A 17,844-nucleotide genomic window follows, 5' to 3' on the forward strand; every position below is an offset into this window, starting at 1 on the left:
GTTCACATGATGCAGAGAGGAGGCAGGGCTGTAGCCGGTGTCCTCCACCCTCCCCTACTCCTCTGCCATTGCAGTGATTTACACCGGACCGCTCGGGTGTCAGCGCTGCTCGTGCACGTCCGCGTCAGTGCGCGCGCTCGCAGCAACATAGGTGAGTGTTTGTGCATGAGTCGACCTGCATGAACCTCACATATGACGGGTGTAGACCACCGTTCACTTATTAGCCAAAAACCCCAGAAAAACATTTAATGAGCTTAAAGCCACCGCTAGTTTGTGGTTGGCAAGTAGATGTTTACTCAAACGTTCCTACATAGCATCAACATTTTGCTGCTAGGCTACTTTAGCAGCTAGGTCTCTAATTGGCGAAATTACGATAGCCGTGAGGTAAAATGACACCAAACACACATGACAAAAACATGACAACGATTCAAACAACTTCTCATACAAAGACAGTTTTCATTTGTGTAACTAACTTTTTTTTAAAGATGATATAGCTGTTAAACAGTTTTCAGTTCATACTTTAGGTATAAAATCCCTACCCAAGCTGACCGGACAGAGTTAATAATACGCAACACATTTGAGGATGTGCCTATCTGACCTGATTGGAAACCAACTCACACAGGTGTAAGAGATGCCGAGTAATTAATTGGTTAAATAACACCTGGAGCGCATGTATACGCTCACGTGAACTAACAATGAACGTCACTTAAAGGTGCAGTGTGTAGGATTTAGTGGCATCTAGCTGAGAGGTTGCAGATTGTCACAAACTGAATACCCCCCCCCCCTGCCCCTCCCCTTCCGGAGAAGGGTATATAGTCTTGCAGACCTACATGACACACCCACTTTACTAAAAAAAACCCCTTGAGGTTGTCACTGTGATGGCATGCTACACGTCACGCCTCCCTGACCCCTAACCCTAACCATCTGCTCATGCCTAAACCTACCCCACCAAGTGGGTGTGTCGTGTAGATACTGCCAGTCTGCAGATAGACCTACTTTCCCTTCCAAGCATGTAGGAAAACCTACGCAGGCCGCATAACTCACAAAAAATGTGAAAGGCCCTCTCTAGAACCATTGTTTGGTTTGTCCATTGTGGGCTAATGTAGAAACGTGGCGGTGCAACATGGCAGCCTCTGTGGAAGACTCTCTAGCATGATTTTTTTTTCCAACCCACATTCTGGGAAGACCCACCCCTACTCAGGTTCTGATTGGCTCTGACCCTGATACTTTTACCCTAACCATCTCAGTCCTCATGCCTCAATCTAAACAATCTAACCAACGAAGGCAACGAGTACTAGCCAATCAGAGGCAGATTAGGATGGGTTGTCATGGAATCAGGTGGGGGAAAAAAGTAGGCTGCTCCCTATGTAGATACAAAGGGCTCATTCTAAGCTAATGAAAAAACAATGAATCTTAGCTTCAGGTGATTATACACTAATTAAAACATACTTCTGAGGATTATATTCATTTCTGCTAAGACTGTTCCACTAGATGCCACTAAATTATACACACTGCATCTTTAAGTATGAATAGAAGACCACCTAATGGGTGATTTGCACATGTTTTTGTATCCCAATCTTCACAGCAGATTGACATACTTCCACAGGCCTTCATCTTGTCCTAACTAGGACACATCCTAACTTATATAGCTATCAGCATCTCTGAATCCGTTCAACCTGATGCAAACAATTACTTTATTATTGGGCATGTGTCCAGCTGGCTAGGTGAAGGAACAATCCACTTATCCTTAAAGTTGTAAGGGTTACTCTCAAAAAGTCTGTTCACTGATCAGGCTCACCAAACTTTACTTTTACAGGCTTATTAAAATTTCTTATTTAATAGACAAACTTGTGAGTTGTCTATTAATTATGCACACATCCTCATAGTCTTATTTATTTGATCTTTCAGTTAATATTTTGTATGTAACCTGGGCTTTTAGAGCAAAGCGCAGGAAATTTACGACAATATAAAAATGTTCAGTGTCCAATCATATGAAACTTAAGCATCTGAGCAGTAAGAAAAGAACACTAAACACTTTTCATCTACTTTTTAAAACCTTAATATGTAAATCTACTGTTTTGCATATAATGGAGACATCAGTGTGTTTTGTGCAGATTCAGGGCTGTGTTTCGCCTCAAGTCTAAGGATGAGTCTATAAATGGACCTGCTAGAAAAAATCCCTCCCATCCCTCCTCTCTAAAGGAAAGCGAGCTCAAGGCTTCTCTTCATTCTCGCAAGGAAAAGAAACGTAGGTTGGACTTGGTCGATTATAGATTGTGTTACCCTCTGAAACTCTTGAGTTTTCAGTTGAGGCATTAGCAACTTATACATTGTGTTATATTCCTAATTTGGAAACAAATTAGTTAAGTGGTGACACTATATCAACAATAACTTGTGGCTCCAGTTGACTGTAATATATTCTCATGTAATATTTTAAATGTTTTCACAGGTTTCACATCAGAACATGTTGTTGACGCTTGTGTGACTTTATGCCCTTTGTCAGTGGTCAGTTGGACACGGCAACCACACTAGACTAAACACACTGCCAGATACATCAGCTACTTGAAGGAGCCGCCGCCTCCAGACATTCTGTCTAAAGTAGGTCAACTGCATCATTTTAACTGCAAGGAAAGCCAAACTTTTGCTTTGATAATTTCAGTGACTTAATGTCCTGTTTCTCACAGGTTAATAAAGCAGAAGAGGAAAGTATGAGGAAAAATGTACAGAAACCACAGAAAAAATGGTAGAAACCAAAGAAAGCCATATCCATAGAATTATTAAAACTGCTGTAGTTTACATAAAGTTTTAGGTGACAAAATCAGTTTTTCCTACAGAGGAACATTGCGGCTAAAGAGGACCACCTCACAGAGAGCCAGCTGCTACAGTAAGAAGTCAACTGAGGATGTGATTGATTATTTGTCAACCCATATGTTGTTTGTTTGTTGTTGCAGTTGTACTGACTATGCCTTACATTGTTTGAGAATCTGCTGCTGTTTGAATTTGTAAACATTTAATTTCAGATCATGTCTCAAGAAGATACACTCATCAGAAGAACTCTTAACAAGTATATCAGCCATCTCTCACAATAACCAACCCGCCGACGATGGAGCCGATGCTTCCTCCAGCTGATGGCCTGACCAGGGTGCATGCCCTGCCGATACCGCTGGACAAATCATCTCTTCCCCGGGGACAAATGCTGCCAATGTGCCAGGATCAATTTCTCTCTGCCTCGTTTCGGGCTGTGGAAAATAACTGGATGAAGCCAACCTCTACATCCATGAACGCAACTTTATGTGCCTTTACATCAGCAATGACCAGTCACACTTTTTTACCATAGGTGGGACTAGACCCAGCCTTTAGTCATGTGTTATTGGATGCCCCTCCTGGCCTGGTGGACCCTGTTGCTCTCCAATCAGTGAACTTTGGCCAAGCCCACAGACCTGAACAGAGTGCTGTAACAAATTCAATTATACCTCCAGTAGAACAAAGTCAGATTGATGCACCTTTGGTTGGCCCAACTGACAATGTTTCAGTGGTAGATTTTTACAAATCAACCAATAATTTCATCGTCCTTTTATCAAGGTGCAACTACAAGTACTGATGACCTCACACCTGAAAATGTTAATCAGCCAGTGTCAGACGCTCTGTGTGACTCATGACTCCTCCAGGAGAGTGACCTCTATAGTAGTAGCCCTCTGACAAACAGACCACAGGACGTGGTCAGTACCTTTTGGCTGGATTTGCTGTTAGATACCAACAGCAACTTGTGCTTCCCTGATGCTAATCTTGTAAACATTGTTATTTCACCTTACGCAGGGATAACCTAACTATTTGTTAAGAAATGCCGCTAATTATTTGCTAGATATCTACTTTATTTTTACAGTTGCGATTAGCCAATCATCACAAAGCATATCAGAGAAACAGATCTACTGGTATTGTTTGAAGAGATCTGTTATGGCTTTGTGGTTGCCTACAATGCATATGTCAAAGCTCTACAGGAAGTTGGTAGTTATTTTTTGACAGCATTTCTGTCACATGTTGTTGAGCTAGAATTACATTGATGTGATTTGCTTGAGGGCAGTGTACATACAGTAGGTTGGCATGCAGTACATGTCTATATGCTGTAGTTATAGTGTAAAATATTGTAGGACATTGAAATGTCTTCTTTGTTAGTCAACAACTGAGTTATGTGTGCAGCACAGCACACATAACACTCAATAAATGTATTGCTGTGTTTGATCAAAAGTGCTTGCAGTTTTTTATTTTTGTTGTCAAAAACTTACAGGTGGCATTTCCATTCATATTAAATACATCTCTAGTTCTTTTAACAAAGAATTATAGTAGGTTTGTCTCTTTAATTTCTCAGGTAAATAAGCAGAACAGTCACATTCTATTGTATTTTCCATGAGTCTATTTTAAAAATAGCCAATCCATATATATATATATATATATATATATATCATCGTCCTTGTATATATATATATATATATATATATATATATATATATATATATATATTGGACTATTTGTATTACATAATTGGGAAGCCATTTGAGGACTGCTGTTTTCTGCCTTTTTATTGTTGACTACTTCTGTTATGTAGTTAAACTAGCCAGTGTTTATTTCTGAAATTAAGGTGAGTTAGTTTGACTATGGAACACACATGTGCAATAAACCCCAAATTTGAATCTTTTTTTTTTTACTAGTGAAATTTAACTGACTCCACAACACAAAAACATTCCTGTCCAGTAGCCAATAAAAATTCTGTGGAATGACGCATAAACACATTTGAATATCAGATGTCTTCAGCAGACATTACAAAGTGATTACTCCAACACTGGTTAGACAAGATATGTAAAAAGCATTTAGAGAATTAATGTCCTCTGTTGATGTTCCTAATTCAGGTGAAAAATAATTTGCAGAATAAACCTACAGTATAACAGTCTGTGGAAATAAAACAAGAAACTAAACTTTACAGCCACTAGATGGTGCTAAGAGGCTGGTAGAGTCAATATAGTGTTAACACAATGGATTACTGGATTTTAATATGTACTTCAGTGATTAAAATATACAAATGAGAATTCCTGTTCAAATCCATCTTGTGCTTACTCGATGTGGCACAAAATAATACCCATGACTCCCAAAACCTTCAAAAATACGGACACTAATTTCTTTTAATCGTTTTATTTTTTCAGAAAAGTTTCAGTCTTTCAAGTTGGAAAGTAATCTTAATATGCAACAATCACCTGCTGAGGGCTTAAAGCTGAAGTGTAAAATGAGAAAAAAACAACAAAAAACCAGATCACTTCACTCATAAAGCAAACAAATAGCTGGTTTGGAAACAGTTAGCATCACACTTCAAAAGTCACATTTTGTTAAAGGTTTTGTCTATACATCAAAATAATGCAATCTATAGTTTTATATTAAATATTATAAACATCACCATTTTGAAAATATGTGGGAACAGCTCAAGTGAAATATTCAAAACAGCATTGCAGAATGTAGCAGAACAAAAACAAACCACTTTTACAGTTTTAGACTCCTCTTGCAAACTTAATTCTAAGTAACCCTCATTGACGAGAGGCAACAACTGTCTTGCAACGAGTGAAGGTCCAACAAAAATACATAGACAAGTTGCAGTTTTACAAAATATTAGATTCTTGCATATCATTTTATAATTGCAGGCACAGTGAGCAGCAGTGATTACTTCTTATTTTAAACACCACAGGGGAAAAACAACAGTATATCAGACTTTTTTTTTTGTCTTAAGCAGTTTATATCTGAAGATACTGACATACAGATAATATTATTTGTTATTTTATTCAAAGTAGACAAACTTCACTTACCCTATCAGGGTAAAAAAAAACTAACACAGACAGAAACTTCATAAAAATTAGAAAAGATGTCAGTGGCTAGTCAACCGCAATCCAATGCTTTGTACAGTGAAATTGTTATCTTACAAGTTAAGTGATAATACCTGAATGTTATGAAACTACATATCAACCCACCAATTTACAAAATCACTTCTATATTGTGTATCAATACAGTGTATGTATTTTTGAATTATATAATCTGCTGTTTCTCTGTCTAGGTCCATCTATATTTCATATTAAGATTAAAGTGCTTATGAGCTGTATCAAACTATATGATATGCATATAACAGTAGTTATTTTGTAAATATAAAACATATCATAAATAAAGAATATTAAATATAGATTTATTTGATCAAAGAATACAAATTATGCTTTAAGGCATTGCTGAGCGAGGGAAAGAGGCATAGCACTACTGGCTATTTTTCAGATTTCTCCACTTGCTTCCCATTCTCTGGTTTTTCCTGAATATTGTAGTCTTCCAAAATGGCCTGCGCTGTATGCTTACCAGTCCTTTTCACCACAGCTTTGATCCCCAGGTTGTCAATATTGAAGGCAGTGATACCGACATTAATGGCAGAATTGACAGCGTGGTCTGTGGCGTGTCCTGCTGCGTCACCGTACCTTCATTAGAAGTCAGATTGGGTGAGAGGTCAGGGTGAGAGGCGAGAGACAGAGGATTTGGGAAGAATTAATATGCAGTGCAAGGATTGCCAAGATGCCATGCAGTGTGTGAATTTCAACGTGAGGATTACACCCATGCAAGTGCACAATCTGGAATTTAGAAATGTTTGACTGCCAGAATATGAATTTTAATCAGTGCTTTTGTCTACTGTAATTCAGACATCTAGGGAAGGATGATGTGGATATAATCTATCACTATTGTAAAATTTCTGGAAATTAAATTTAGAAACTGTTTAATGATAGAATAACAATATGGGATTGTTCAGTATTTGCTAATCAGGTTTATTAAATACCTGACAAATTAAGGTAATTAATTGCAAAATTCATGTAAATCCAGTATTGCCAGTAAGAAAGTCCTGCTCATTGATTTGCAGCATTTCCCACGATGGCCTAAAACAACCAGAAATATTAAAGGCAGAAATGCTCTGACCAAATAGTTGACAAATTTCTGTCACCTCATTCTGTACATTGTCAAAACCCCCAACCCAAAAGAAATTAATCAAGTATTATATGTAAGTATTTTGGTCATCATTGGAACATATTACCCCAAATCATACAATATTGGAATATTTCAAGGTCAGGCAGCACAGAAACATTGCGTGTTGTGGGATTTCCATTAGAAACATTTGAAGAAATCAGTAAAAGCAGCACCATCATGTGTCTTGCCACACAGAGTGTTTTGTGCAAGACCCAAATCATTCAAAAAAAAAAAAAAAAAAAGGCTCATGTCATGCTTGTGATTAGTAGTGTAAAGAGTTAAATAGCTGTGTATAATTAAGAAAAATTACACTTCTTCTCATTAGGTGGGTCAAAGATGTTTTGTAGACCCCTAAATCTGCAAAGCAAATTGACAAGGGAAATAAGTGAACACACGTTTGGTTTTGTTTGTATAATGCAAGAGGTCATTTGCAACTTACACATCAAAAAGCTGTCTAGCAAGCAGTGTTGGGTAACAATGTCATATTCAGGCAAGTGACGGTGGTCAGACAAGTAGTTTTAAATAGAAGGCAGGACTTACTTGTGTTTTACAGTGGTGACTGTCTCTGATGCGACACTCGTAGTGATGTTTTTTGCTGCTACTTCCAAACCAGTCCACATGGTTGCAAATCCTGGGCATAAACACAAAGCTTCATTATTGCTATAAAGCTTAAGCATGTGAGACGCATTTTAGTAATGTTCTTCTAATCTTCCACTTAGGGAATAAAAAGTGTAGTGTACCTTGCACTCCGCTAGCTGCCACCACCATGGCTCCATCTATGTTAGAACGCCCATCCTTGTCTTTCTTCATGGACTCTGGAATCAGCTTTCCTCCGTGTTTTTTCACATGTGGAGCCAACTCCCGACCCACACAGCCAGCGACAGTACACACACCGTCCACTGTAGTGAGATAGCATTACTCAATTACAGATCCACGGTCGAATAACCACACAAGGTCAGTGAAACATGCTGACTGTAGATGATTTAGTCACCTAGAAACTGGCTGACTTTGACAGCTCCCCCCGTCGCTTGCTTGGCAACATGGAGGCCTTTGGTGACTGTGGGGCTAACGTGGGTGGGTTTGTCCTCTGGGGTGATGTGTTCTCGGAGTTTAGATGCCCCCTTGTGAATGGCCTTGCCCGTGAACTCGGCTCCTTTCACCAGGCCCCAGCTTAACCAGGATGCACCTGAGAGATCAAAAGGATCACATAGGTAAAATCATGATAGGCTGCTCTTTCCTACTGTAAATAATCACAAACTAAAGAAGAAAGATATTCAGGTGAAGGGCGGGCGCAGTGTGACCTCACCTGTCAGAATCCCATTTGCCACCTTTTCACTCCACTCGGGCAGAGCCTTCTCCTCCTCCCCCTCCTCTGTCGTAGCTGGCGCAGTCTCCTCAGTTGGAACGATGGACACCTTTTGACTGAGATTAATGCTGTCTGCAGCTTCATCTGGAGCCTGATCAAACAGACACATTGATTAGTTACTGTAAGACAGACAGTGTTGGCTGAAAATAACAACTACTTGTCAGTCAAAATCTTTTGGCAACTTGTCTGCTACATTGTGCTAGTTCTACATCTCTGTTCAGATGCTTGTCTCCAAGTAACACCCCCCCCCTGTTCGCACAATAGCTCCTCTCATTATTCTGTGCCAACTGTTACAATGCTCCATTTGTCTAAAGAGATTGCAACTTTAACATATATCTGTGTAGTCAAAAAAACAGTCTCCCTTTGTGCTGAAATCCTAAAATCTTCTACTAAACCCATTAATGAAAAGAATACAAAAGTGCCTACTTGCTGATGGGGAATCAGGTCCATCAGAGAAACCTAGCCTGACTGCATACATCAGAAATGACCTTGTTTTGCATCAGTCTGAGCTAGTGTCTCCTCCTCCATCATGGCTGAACTGGCACTTGTCTTTCAAATGAAGCTCTGAGGTTGTTCTAACTGCTAAAGATAAGAGCATTAAATCTAATTAATTCTCCTCCCCTGCCTGTCTCAAATCCCTGCAATGCTGAGGCAGGGTAACTGTGAGAAGTGTGCCAGCTCAGAAGTAAGCAGCAGCATGAGCATCAAGCCAGGCCAAAAGTATGAAAAGGTTTGGAATCTACTGAGTCTGCAGCCTCAAAAGCCTTCGTAAGCAGCAAAGTAAATTTTTTTTAATGAGAGGCATAGATTTGTTTCCTACATTTTCAGAATTTTTTTGGTGATGATCGACGTCGAGGAGGGTGTTTGGGAATGAAAAACATCATTCAGTTTTAAAGTTAACTAACAATTGCATGTGACCGCACCGTTTTGGTAACTTTTTAAGTCGGTCTGCACTTTGACATAGAATTGATAAATACAAAAACATCTGTGTGAGGGCAAATTTTTTTGCACGGAAAAAAAAAAATCTGTTTATTCATGTAGTCAGCACTAATAGCTGAAGCTTAAGTATTCTAGTTTTACCTTAATATAGAACAATCAAACAAAGATACATCCACTTTAATGTGTCTGTAAGGGCAAAACAGTCTTAACTTCACAGTCTCATTTGCCTAAAATAGCTCTCTGTGCTCCCCACTTGCACAAGGGGATTTATAAAAAAGCACTATCTAACAATCCTTGGGTGACTTCAAATACTTATTTAAAAATATTTTGAGACAAACACAGTGTGGCGTGAGATAGAAATACATTTCAGAATGAAGTTTCTCTGAGCATCCAGGAAATAAGATTTAGTCAGCAGGGGGGGAAAAAAAAGCATAAAATACATAGCATTACATTATAGATGATGTATTTCGATATGTCTTCAAAAGCTTAGGCCCCATTTGCATTTATTCCCCAAAGAATGTCAAAACATGTGCTGTCGTAGCCATGTCTGCACATCAGCACTGACCTGAACCCTCAGATCTGTCATTTGGGACAGCAGGTCCTGGAACAGCGCTCTCTCTGCAGCAGGCAGCTCAGAGGATAGCACCACCCCCACATAATAGCCCGGAGCTGGCGCCATCATGTCCGGAAACATAAACACACCAGTGTTACACAGCAACACTGGAGAGTCCATGGCCATGAGAGGGTACAGCCAGTCACACACCTGCCAGGAGGGAAAGAAAGTTAATAAAAATTTAAAAAGTCTAGGCTGTTGGAAAATGTGACAGTGAATAAGATGACGTATGATATCACATCTCAAAATATCCATTTTTTCTGAAGGATATTCCATAATATAGCCTACAGTAAAGCCTAATGACGAGTGCATTTACATGGGAGCCAAACATAAGATGGGAGGAGAGCTCTGCAGCAAGAACTTTCTTAACTGTAGGTTTTTATAGATGACCTCGTAATGATACCTGACATGTCTTGTAGTTGTCCAAAAGTTTGCTCAGCTTCTGATTAGTAAGAAATGTTTCTGATTAGTGCGACACGGTGAAACGTCTGAGAGAAGACGAACCAGAGGACACTCTCTCCCTCTGACTGCCGCATGTCTAACAGGATTATAGAGCAAAGCAGTGCAAAGCAGGGTTTAAATAATTACTTGCACTCATGTGAATCACTGATGTCACCCACTGCCACTAGCACCTGGGAAATTCCCCGACGAGGAGTCAAATTTCGGTCTCATGATCCACTAGTATCTGTGTAGTGGCTTTGTAACAGACGGCAGAAAAAAATGGAAAAAAAAAAAAAAAATTGCTCAAAACAACGCAAATTCAATAAATTAGATAAACTATTGAATAAGTATCAGAACAAAAACCAAAGCTGATAAGTAATTTCTTATCTTATCACTGTTTTTTTATTACTGTAGTATTTACAAATGACCTTCACATATACAAACCAATCAAGTGGTTCAAAGGCCTAATGGTTTGTACCCTGGCTGAGGACATCTAGTGTACCTAGATGTGGACTGAGTTCTTTCTGTGCCTTTAAAAGACTAAATTACATCATAAAAAATAAATGCTGAACTCCCCTCTAGGCAAAATATCGTCACACAACCTTAGCGGCCTTCCTGTGTTCAAGATTTTTCCTTCATCGGTAATTATAAAAACAGACACTTGCTGAAATCCCATTCAGTCTTTATCAATCCCTGAGCTCACTGCCACACTCCTAAAATATATTTCAGGAGTTCATTGCATCCCTGCCAACTAAAATTGCAACAGCAAAGTCACTCCGGTGTGTCTCTAGATGAAAAGACAACACAGCAGGATGATGCACTAACTGCTCAGCACTTACCATTAAAAGCATAATTTATGTTACTAACAAGATGCTGTAAACTTGTCAGCTGTGACAGATTCGAAGACATTGGCTGCAGGAGAATGACGATGGAGAGGGGAGACAGTATCGGTCAAATAATGACTTTTACCTGAATGAGTTGCTAGTAGTGACGGCAGATGTCTGGAAACAGGAGCCTAACATTTATCTGTCCTTGTGAATCTCTTATTGTCTGACATTTTAACATAATGTGAACATTATTACATTTATTACAGCTGCTGTATTTGATGGAATTAAATTATACAGGAGTATATGTTCTATTATTTCACAGAGTATTTCATTTGTTAGTGGCAAATGTGCAATAAATGATGTCTGTATAATATTTATTGCTTAACTGCCTTGTGAATACAGTCCCTTTATATTTAAATTAAAATATATTTATATTGTTTTTACATTAGAAAGTAGTAAGATCATGCAGAACAGGTAAAACATGAGCTTAGGATGTGGAACATATTTTAGTTTATCTTCCTGTCAAAAAATAAATTAACATCCAGTAGGTCATGTTTTAAATATAATCTTTGTTTCATTTTGAGCCAGGAATGATCCTGATCTGGGATTTCCCAGGAGGATGACAACATATCCACAAATCCAATGGGATTAGGGCACTGAGTCAACAACGCTCACATGATCACGTCCATAGGGCAAAGGATAGAGATCATTAACACGACTATCTCCTTCTGCTTGATGACTCATAGTGGAAGAGGTCTTGATGAGCCGAGTAAACATCTTACAAAATCAGGTTAAAGGGCACAAGAAAGCCTGGAGAGAACTGGTGATGGTGCACTGATGACATTTCACTGCAATTATTGCATCAGATGTGAACAAGGGTAGCTTATCTAGTCATTTCAAGCTTTTCACCTGACCAGATAGTAAGTGTGCTGAAACACCTGGGAGGGAGGGATGTAACTCTTACCTGCAGAAATGCTGGTGGTCTGTTGGGCATTCTTTCAGAGTGCTCACTAGTAAACTTCACCAGCCGCAGGTAGCCGGGGTATGACGGAGCGCTCACTTGGCCCTCTGGTGTGACAAAGAATATCTGAACCCCATGAGGGATATACAGCATCTCCTCTCCCTCTTCACCCATGCTCTGGGGAGATGGTGTTGAATTCGACGTACGACTGTAGAACTCATCCCCAACCAACGACAGCTCCCCTGCCTCAGTTCCGTATGAGATAGAGAGGTGGCCGTCAGCCGCCTGAGCAGAGTAAGCTGGAGGCTGGTCACATGGAACCACAAGCTGTCTGGTAGGTGAAAGAGGTTGACCCACAATGCTGCATGCAGGCATGCCTCCTACTGCTCCGGCTGCAAGGCCATTAGCAGAAAGTAGGTTTGGTGGAGCTGGCCTCTGTGGCTTCTCTTTGGCAGGGAGTTTTGGGTAGAGGGCTTCTGCAGACTTGTCTGTCGCACTCAGGCCAGACACACCACTACTGGAGCTCAGTGAGGATCCAGAGCAGACGTCAGAGCTGGTCTCTAATATGGCCATGCGAGTGGTGATGTTGTTCAGCGTCTCCTGCATCTTCTGCTGCATCTGTCTGGCTGATTCCCAGGAGCTACCAACACACTCCTCTCCCCGCGAGGGCACACTGATGGCCCTGAGAAGGTGCTGCCGCCCTTTCTTGTAGAGCTCCAGGGCCTCTGCCTTGTCTCCAGCTTCATCTGCTGTCAGCCCTTTATTGAGGCACTCAAAGGCCCTCTCATAGCCATCTTTGATCACTTGAAGTCTGGCATTGTCAAATGCATCCTGTTTAGCTTTCTCCATTCCCTCTGAAATGAGACTTAAAATGAGCTTTCATATGAATTATACTGTACCATGAAACACATGTAGGTTACAACATTATCAATAAGAAAAAAAAACAACAAAACAAAAAAACTTAGCTAGAATTTGACGCACTAATAGCTCACGTTAATTAGGATTATGGGTTAACCCTATTTGACAAAACAGCTATATTTTTTGAGAGATAACCTGTTACACAATCGGGTATCAATCCATGTTATGAAATGTCAAATTGCATGGGTGAAGCTTTCTGGCTAATAACGTACCCTGCCTGACCATACTTAAAGCAAGCTAAAACAAGCTAATTGTGATGCTAAATATGAAACAGAAACTAACAACAGCTAACGTTTCCGTTCAGTTACGCCATGCCATGGTATCAACAGCGGCACGAATAAAACATCAACAAGACAACTGTTAGCATTAGCTCTGTCATGTAACTTATCCTCACTTACCCCGGTGAGCGTGAAACTCCGAATGACAGCTTAATTAGCCAGTTAGCTATCTCGCAGTTAACGTTACGTGCTCTCGTCAGATAAAGATCCTTCCAGCTATCGAATAAACTTAAGTTCAGTCAGTAACCGTCTATCTTATTAAAGTTAATAAGGGAAATAATCGCTGATGAGCCTTGTCATGAGTTCCCAATGTACATTGGAATACTCGCATCGATCTGTCAAATCAAAAGTCATGGATGTCAGTAGTATCGTGTCAGCCTTATCTTTTTCCCCACCGGCATTCTGCGAAGACACGCCCTACTCTGCCTCTGATTGGTTAGTTAGGAAGAATATCTGCGTCAGAGCCAATCAGAGGTAGAGTAGGGGCGGGTCTTTGCAGAATACGGGTGGGGGAAAAAAAATAATCATAAAAATAAAAATAATAATAATAACGCGTCTGCCTGCCTCAACTGGCTTTGCACTTTGCACTAAATCATTATGAATTTATAACACTAAAGACTCGTAATAACCCGTATTAATATTTGTATTAGTCCCACTGAAAATAAAGTTTCAATCTCTAACTGTGATCACTAAAGAACAATTAGCAAGCCTAAAGATGCCTTTAGCTGGCTCCGTAAATCAGATTTATTATTACTTATTACTATCATTTTAAAAATATCCCCTCCAGACAAGTTTTAAGATGTGTGTAAAATACTCTACTTTGAATAAACATTTGTGCCTGATATGGTTTTTCCACAAAAGAGTAAATTGCCATGTTAAAATCTTGATGACATCTATTCCTTCTCCCTCATTAAACATTTCCAGAATCTAAAAATAAGTTAAATACTTTTAATTTCAAAAATTTAACTGCTGGACTGGACACTAGATGTCGCCTACTTCAATGTAATATCCAATCTCAGTATATGTGCACTGGAGGCGTCAAGTGTCTACATCACAGTTGTGTAAACTGAATATTGGACCACGATTGGCTTCAAACTATTTGTAATGTCACAAGTCATGCTGGTAGGCCAACCCCTTGAAATTGGATTTTCAGTGAGCACAAAGAAACTTTCCACTTTCAGCAGATGAATGTGAAAACAGGCTGCTAGAGTAAAACTCTGCACATACATCATTCTGCACAGTGAAGCTCAAACATCCAACTGTAGGACCAAGAAGAAAGCATATTTTTGAGTGGAGGGGGACTCATTAACACATCAAAGTAACTGTGGTCCCTTTAGTTGACCACAATGGAGATTTAAAACCGTGATTAGTGAGTCTTTACTGCCCTCCAGTGGCCAAAGTCAGGAACTATAATATAAAATTTGTCAAATAGGAGTCAAATAGGAGTCAATAAAGACATATGAGCAATGAGAAACAAATGAAATGATCACTACATAATTATCAATAGATCAGATTAATCTAGATTTGTTAAGATGGCAAACAAACTAATAAATAACAGATAACATCTCTACTTTGTAGCCAATAACAACACAATAAAGGTGACATGTTTGATCATACAAGTATGAACCAGCAGTAAACTCCTTGATGTAGTCAACAAACATAAACAATACAGCAGATGAATAAATAATGAAACACATGAACAACTTTTATAAATGGCATTCGTAGGCTTAAGATGTTCCTAAAACTTGGAGACCTATGAGAAAAACATTTCAAGGCCATTTCTAGCTATATGCTGGCATACGTCAGAGCATTTGGTCAGTGATGTCCTCAAGCCGCTGAAAGAGATCCTTGTTCTTGTTTCAGATATTGTGTAGTTGTATTTTGTCAGCTGTATTTGTGCTAATCTTAAAAGGTAACCAAGCTGCAGAAAAGCCAGACAAAACACGATGACAAGTTCACACAACAAGATCACTAGTAAACAAGTTCAAAACACAAGTTATACAGGATGTGACCACTTAATCGCAACATTTGACCTTTTCTTGTTTACTGACCACCCACAGCATAGAGACACAGAGAGAGAGATAGACAAGAGAGAGAGAGAGAAAAGACCCAGCTGCTTACCAGGCTCTGAAATTCATTGTTTAAAGGTTAATTTCAACACTCAGAACTGCTTCTTATAAGATAAGCTCACACAAAACACTAGTCAAAGAGACAGAAAATAGTCAGAAATATATACACATATAATACGGTTATTCACTGATGTTTCCACTACTTGTAATATGATATAGATAGATAGATAGATAGATAGATAGATAGATAGATAGATAGATAGATAGATAGATAGAGAGATAGATAGATAGATAGATAGATAGATAGAGCTACAAACTTGCACTTTTTGTGGAAAAATGATGGAAAATGAGATAAGATGAGAAATGACGGAGATGGCATATGTGCATACTTAGCATATTTCAGCTTCAGTGTTTTATTGTTTATATTTTTAATTATACGCAAACACACATCATATATTAACAATAGCATCACATATGGATTCATTTTTTAACCATTAACACATCTACAAACTAGATAAGCAATGATTAAAGTTGTACTTTACCACCGTTTGATTATTTCTCTTACTGGATTGCATACAAAAATTATGATAACTTGACCATGTACTCTAATATTGACTGATAAATGTAATGGCTCCCATGGTTGGTTGATAGGACATTCTGCTTTGGACTCATGTAAACAAACAAATAAAACTGCTTGACACTCTATTGTGATCTTTGTGAGCACTGCAGTGACGCCTGCTTGTTGCGTTATTTAAAATGTACCAGTCTTTTTTTTTTTTTTAAAGTTTCTGAGACACCCACATGTTTGACACTATAAATATGGATATCAATATACTGATGAATGTTAAACAGGTAAGGAGTACTGATGGATGACAATAATCTGCAGAGGGCGCCAACTCCTATCTCAAATGCAGTGATGAGACATGGAACTGGAGAAAAATGGAGTGGTGTTTTTACTGCTGTGGGTTCAAGTTCATCAAGTTTATAATCCTCATAATTTAAGCATTTTGTCCAAGCATGGAAATGATTATGCCTACTGCTTGGTATAAATGTGCCACTAATGACCATTACATTGTCTATTGTAAGCATAGCAGCATTAAACAGAAAAGGCCACAGGCATTTAAAGTAAGCAGTGCAAGTCAACATGCATTGTTAAGTAAAAAGTCACTTTTTCACAATCTTTCATGTCCCCGTTTTATTATTCTGACTGCCGCCAGTTTCTGCGTGTGTCTGGAAAGTCATTGACCCTAAAGAAAGGTATGTGATAAACATTGGTTTCATCGCCAGTTTGACAGATTCTCAGCATATATCATGCACAGATACCACAGCTTTCTGCTTTCTCCACAGCACAGGGACCAGACTGGACATGCTCTTCATACATGGGAAGGCAATATAGTGCAGCTTTAACTCACATTCGTTTCCTGTTTAACTCTGTCTTACCCAAGGAAACAAGGAACATTAATTTATTCATAATTTAATCTTGTTCTCTTGTCCTCTTGTCCATTCAATTCTGGTGCTCATAATTGTTAATTACCATATTTACAATTATGCATACAATCACAATTTTAGTCAAAGTAAGTAAAAGAGAATTTGTTGATGAACTCCTTTGAATAGATTCACAGTACAGTAAATGCACTGCACAGCACTTTGCCATTTTTATGATATGTGTATCATTCTTGACCAAATCCCTCTCTTCCTTTGTTCTTGTTAAGCATGCACTTGAGTGTTTTAGAGCTGTACTGAGTATATATCATGTCTCCATACTGTTGGTTATTTTGCCAACTGAAGCTCCATAAGGATGCTGTAAATTTACCGTTTCCTCATGGTGAGTTTAACATCAACAAATGTCTAAATGAAACATCCTGGTGGTACTTCTGTCTTCTGTCTTTCATGTTGGTTTACATATGCGCAACAAATGTGCTTATCATCACTTTTGATGGCTGTGATGCTCCGGTGTCTCTCCCTTTGGTCCTGTGGTGTGTGTATTTGTGTTGCACGTCCTTGGATGGGTGGAGCTGAGGGGCCATTGAGTACTAACTGGGAACACCTGGCCAGTGTCCCAGAACTTACTAAAGCCTGCCTGCCCTGATTCCAGTCCTCTGATCTCTTCACCACTGACCAAGCCTTGTATGTTTTGCGTTACCATTTTTGTTTTTGTTTTACACTGACATGCACCTCACATTAGCCAACACATTCATACACTTTGAAGCATCATTGCATTCAATTTCTGTTACTTACTCACTAAATTTCAGTTTATTTTTGCTAAGTCTGGCGTGCATTTCCCTCTTTTGTTGCGGCTCACAAGCTGGTCATAACAATGGCTTTTTAATACAGAGTCATGGATGTCGTGTTAGCTCAGAACAATAATTTTGCCAGAAGACATCAACATAGAAGTCTTAA

General features: G+C 39.1%; 1 protein-coding gene and 1 long non-coding RNA gene across 8 annotated transcripts; one reads left to right on the forward strand and one right to left on the reverse strand.

The window, feature by feature from the left end:
- The first annotated feature begins 63 nt into the window (after nucleotides 1-63).
- On the forward strand, nucleotides 64-4,426 carry LOC121898895. Of its 5 annotated transcripts, none has more exons than XR_006096564.1 (6): nucleotides 64-151; nucleotides 2,115-2,248; nucleotides 2,450-2,598; nucleotides 2,685-2,743; nucleotides 2,810-2,884; nucleotides 3,021-4,426. It is a non-coding gene; the product is annotated as an uncharacterized LOC121898895 (long non-coding RNA). The 5 variants fall into 5 exon arrangements; XR_006096566.1 differs by having other exon boundaries at nucleotides 2,823-2,884; XR_006096562.1 differs by having other exon boundaries at nucleotides 2,835-2,884.
- Nucleotides 4,427-5,168: 742 nt separating this feature from the next.
- spartb (spartin b) lies at nucleotides 5,169-13,781 on the reverse strand. Of its 3 annotated transcripts, XM_042414383.1 has the most exons (9): nucleotides 13,310-13,456; nucleotides 12,183-13,033; nucleotides 9,903-10,100; nucleotides 8,339-8,489; nucleotides 8,024-8,218; nucleotides 7,773-7,931; nucleotides 7,573-7,663; nucleotides 7,343-7,389; nucleotides 6,306-6,494 (listed from the first exon to the last, which is right to left on the reverse strand). In XM_042414383.1, exons 1-9 carry the CDS (start codon nucleotides 13,320-13,322, stop codon nucleotides 6,388-6,390), a joined length of 1,812 nt encoding a protein of 603 aa, XP_042270317.1. In that variant the 5' UTR covers nucleotides 13,323-13,456; the 3' UTR covers nucleotides 6,306-6,387. The 3 variants fall into 3 exon arrangements, with proteins under 3 accessions (XP_042270316.1, XP_042270315.1, XP_042270317.1); XM_042414382.1 differs by lacking the exons at nucleotides 7,343-7,389; nucleotides 13,310-13,456 and adding an exon at nucleotides 13,496-13,781 and having other exon boundaries at nucleotides 5,169-6,494; XM_042414381.1 differs by lacking the exon at nucleotides 7,343-7,389 and having other exon boundaries at nucleotides 5,169-6,494; nucleotides 13,310-13,454.
- Between the last annotated feature and the right edge of the window lie 4,063 nt (nucleotides 13,782-17,844).

The sequence above is a fragment of the Thunnus maccoyii genome, chromosome 6, assembly GCF_910596095.1.
Source record: "Thunnus maccoyii chromosome 6, fThuMac1.1, whole genome shotgun sequence".
Taxonomy (NCBI): domain Eukaryota; kingdom Metazoa; phylum Chordata; class Actinopteri; order Scombriformes; family Scombridae; genus Thunnus; species Thunnus maccoyii.

Coding starts and splice junctions, on each gene's coding strand:
- spartb (XM_042414381.1), bottom strand. Junction 10,101..12,182: donor GACCACCAGCATTTCTGCAG/GTAAGAGTTACA, acceptor CCCTCCTGGCAG/GTGTGTGACTGGCTGTACCC. Junction 7,664..7,772: donor GGCAGCTAGCGGAGTGCAAG/GTACACTACACT, acceptor GTTTATGCCCAG/GATTTGCAACCATGTGGACT.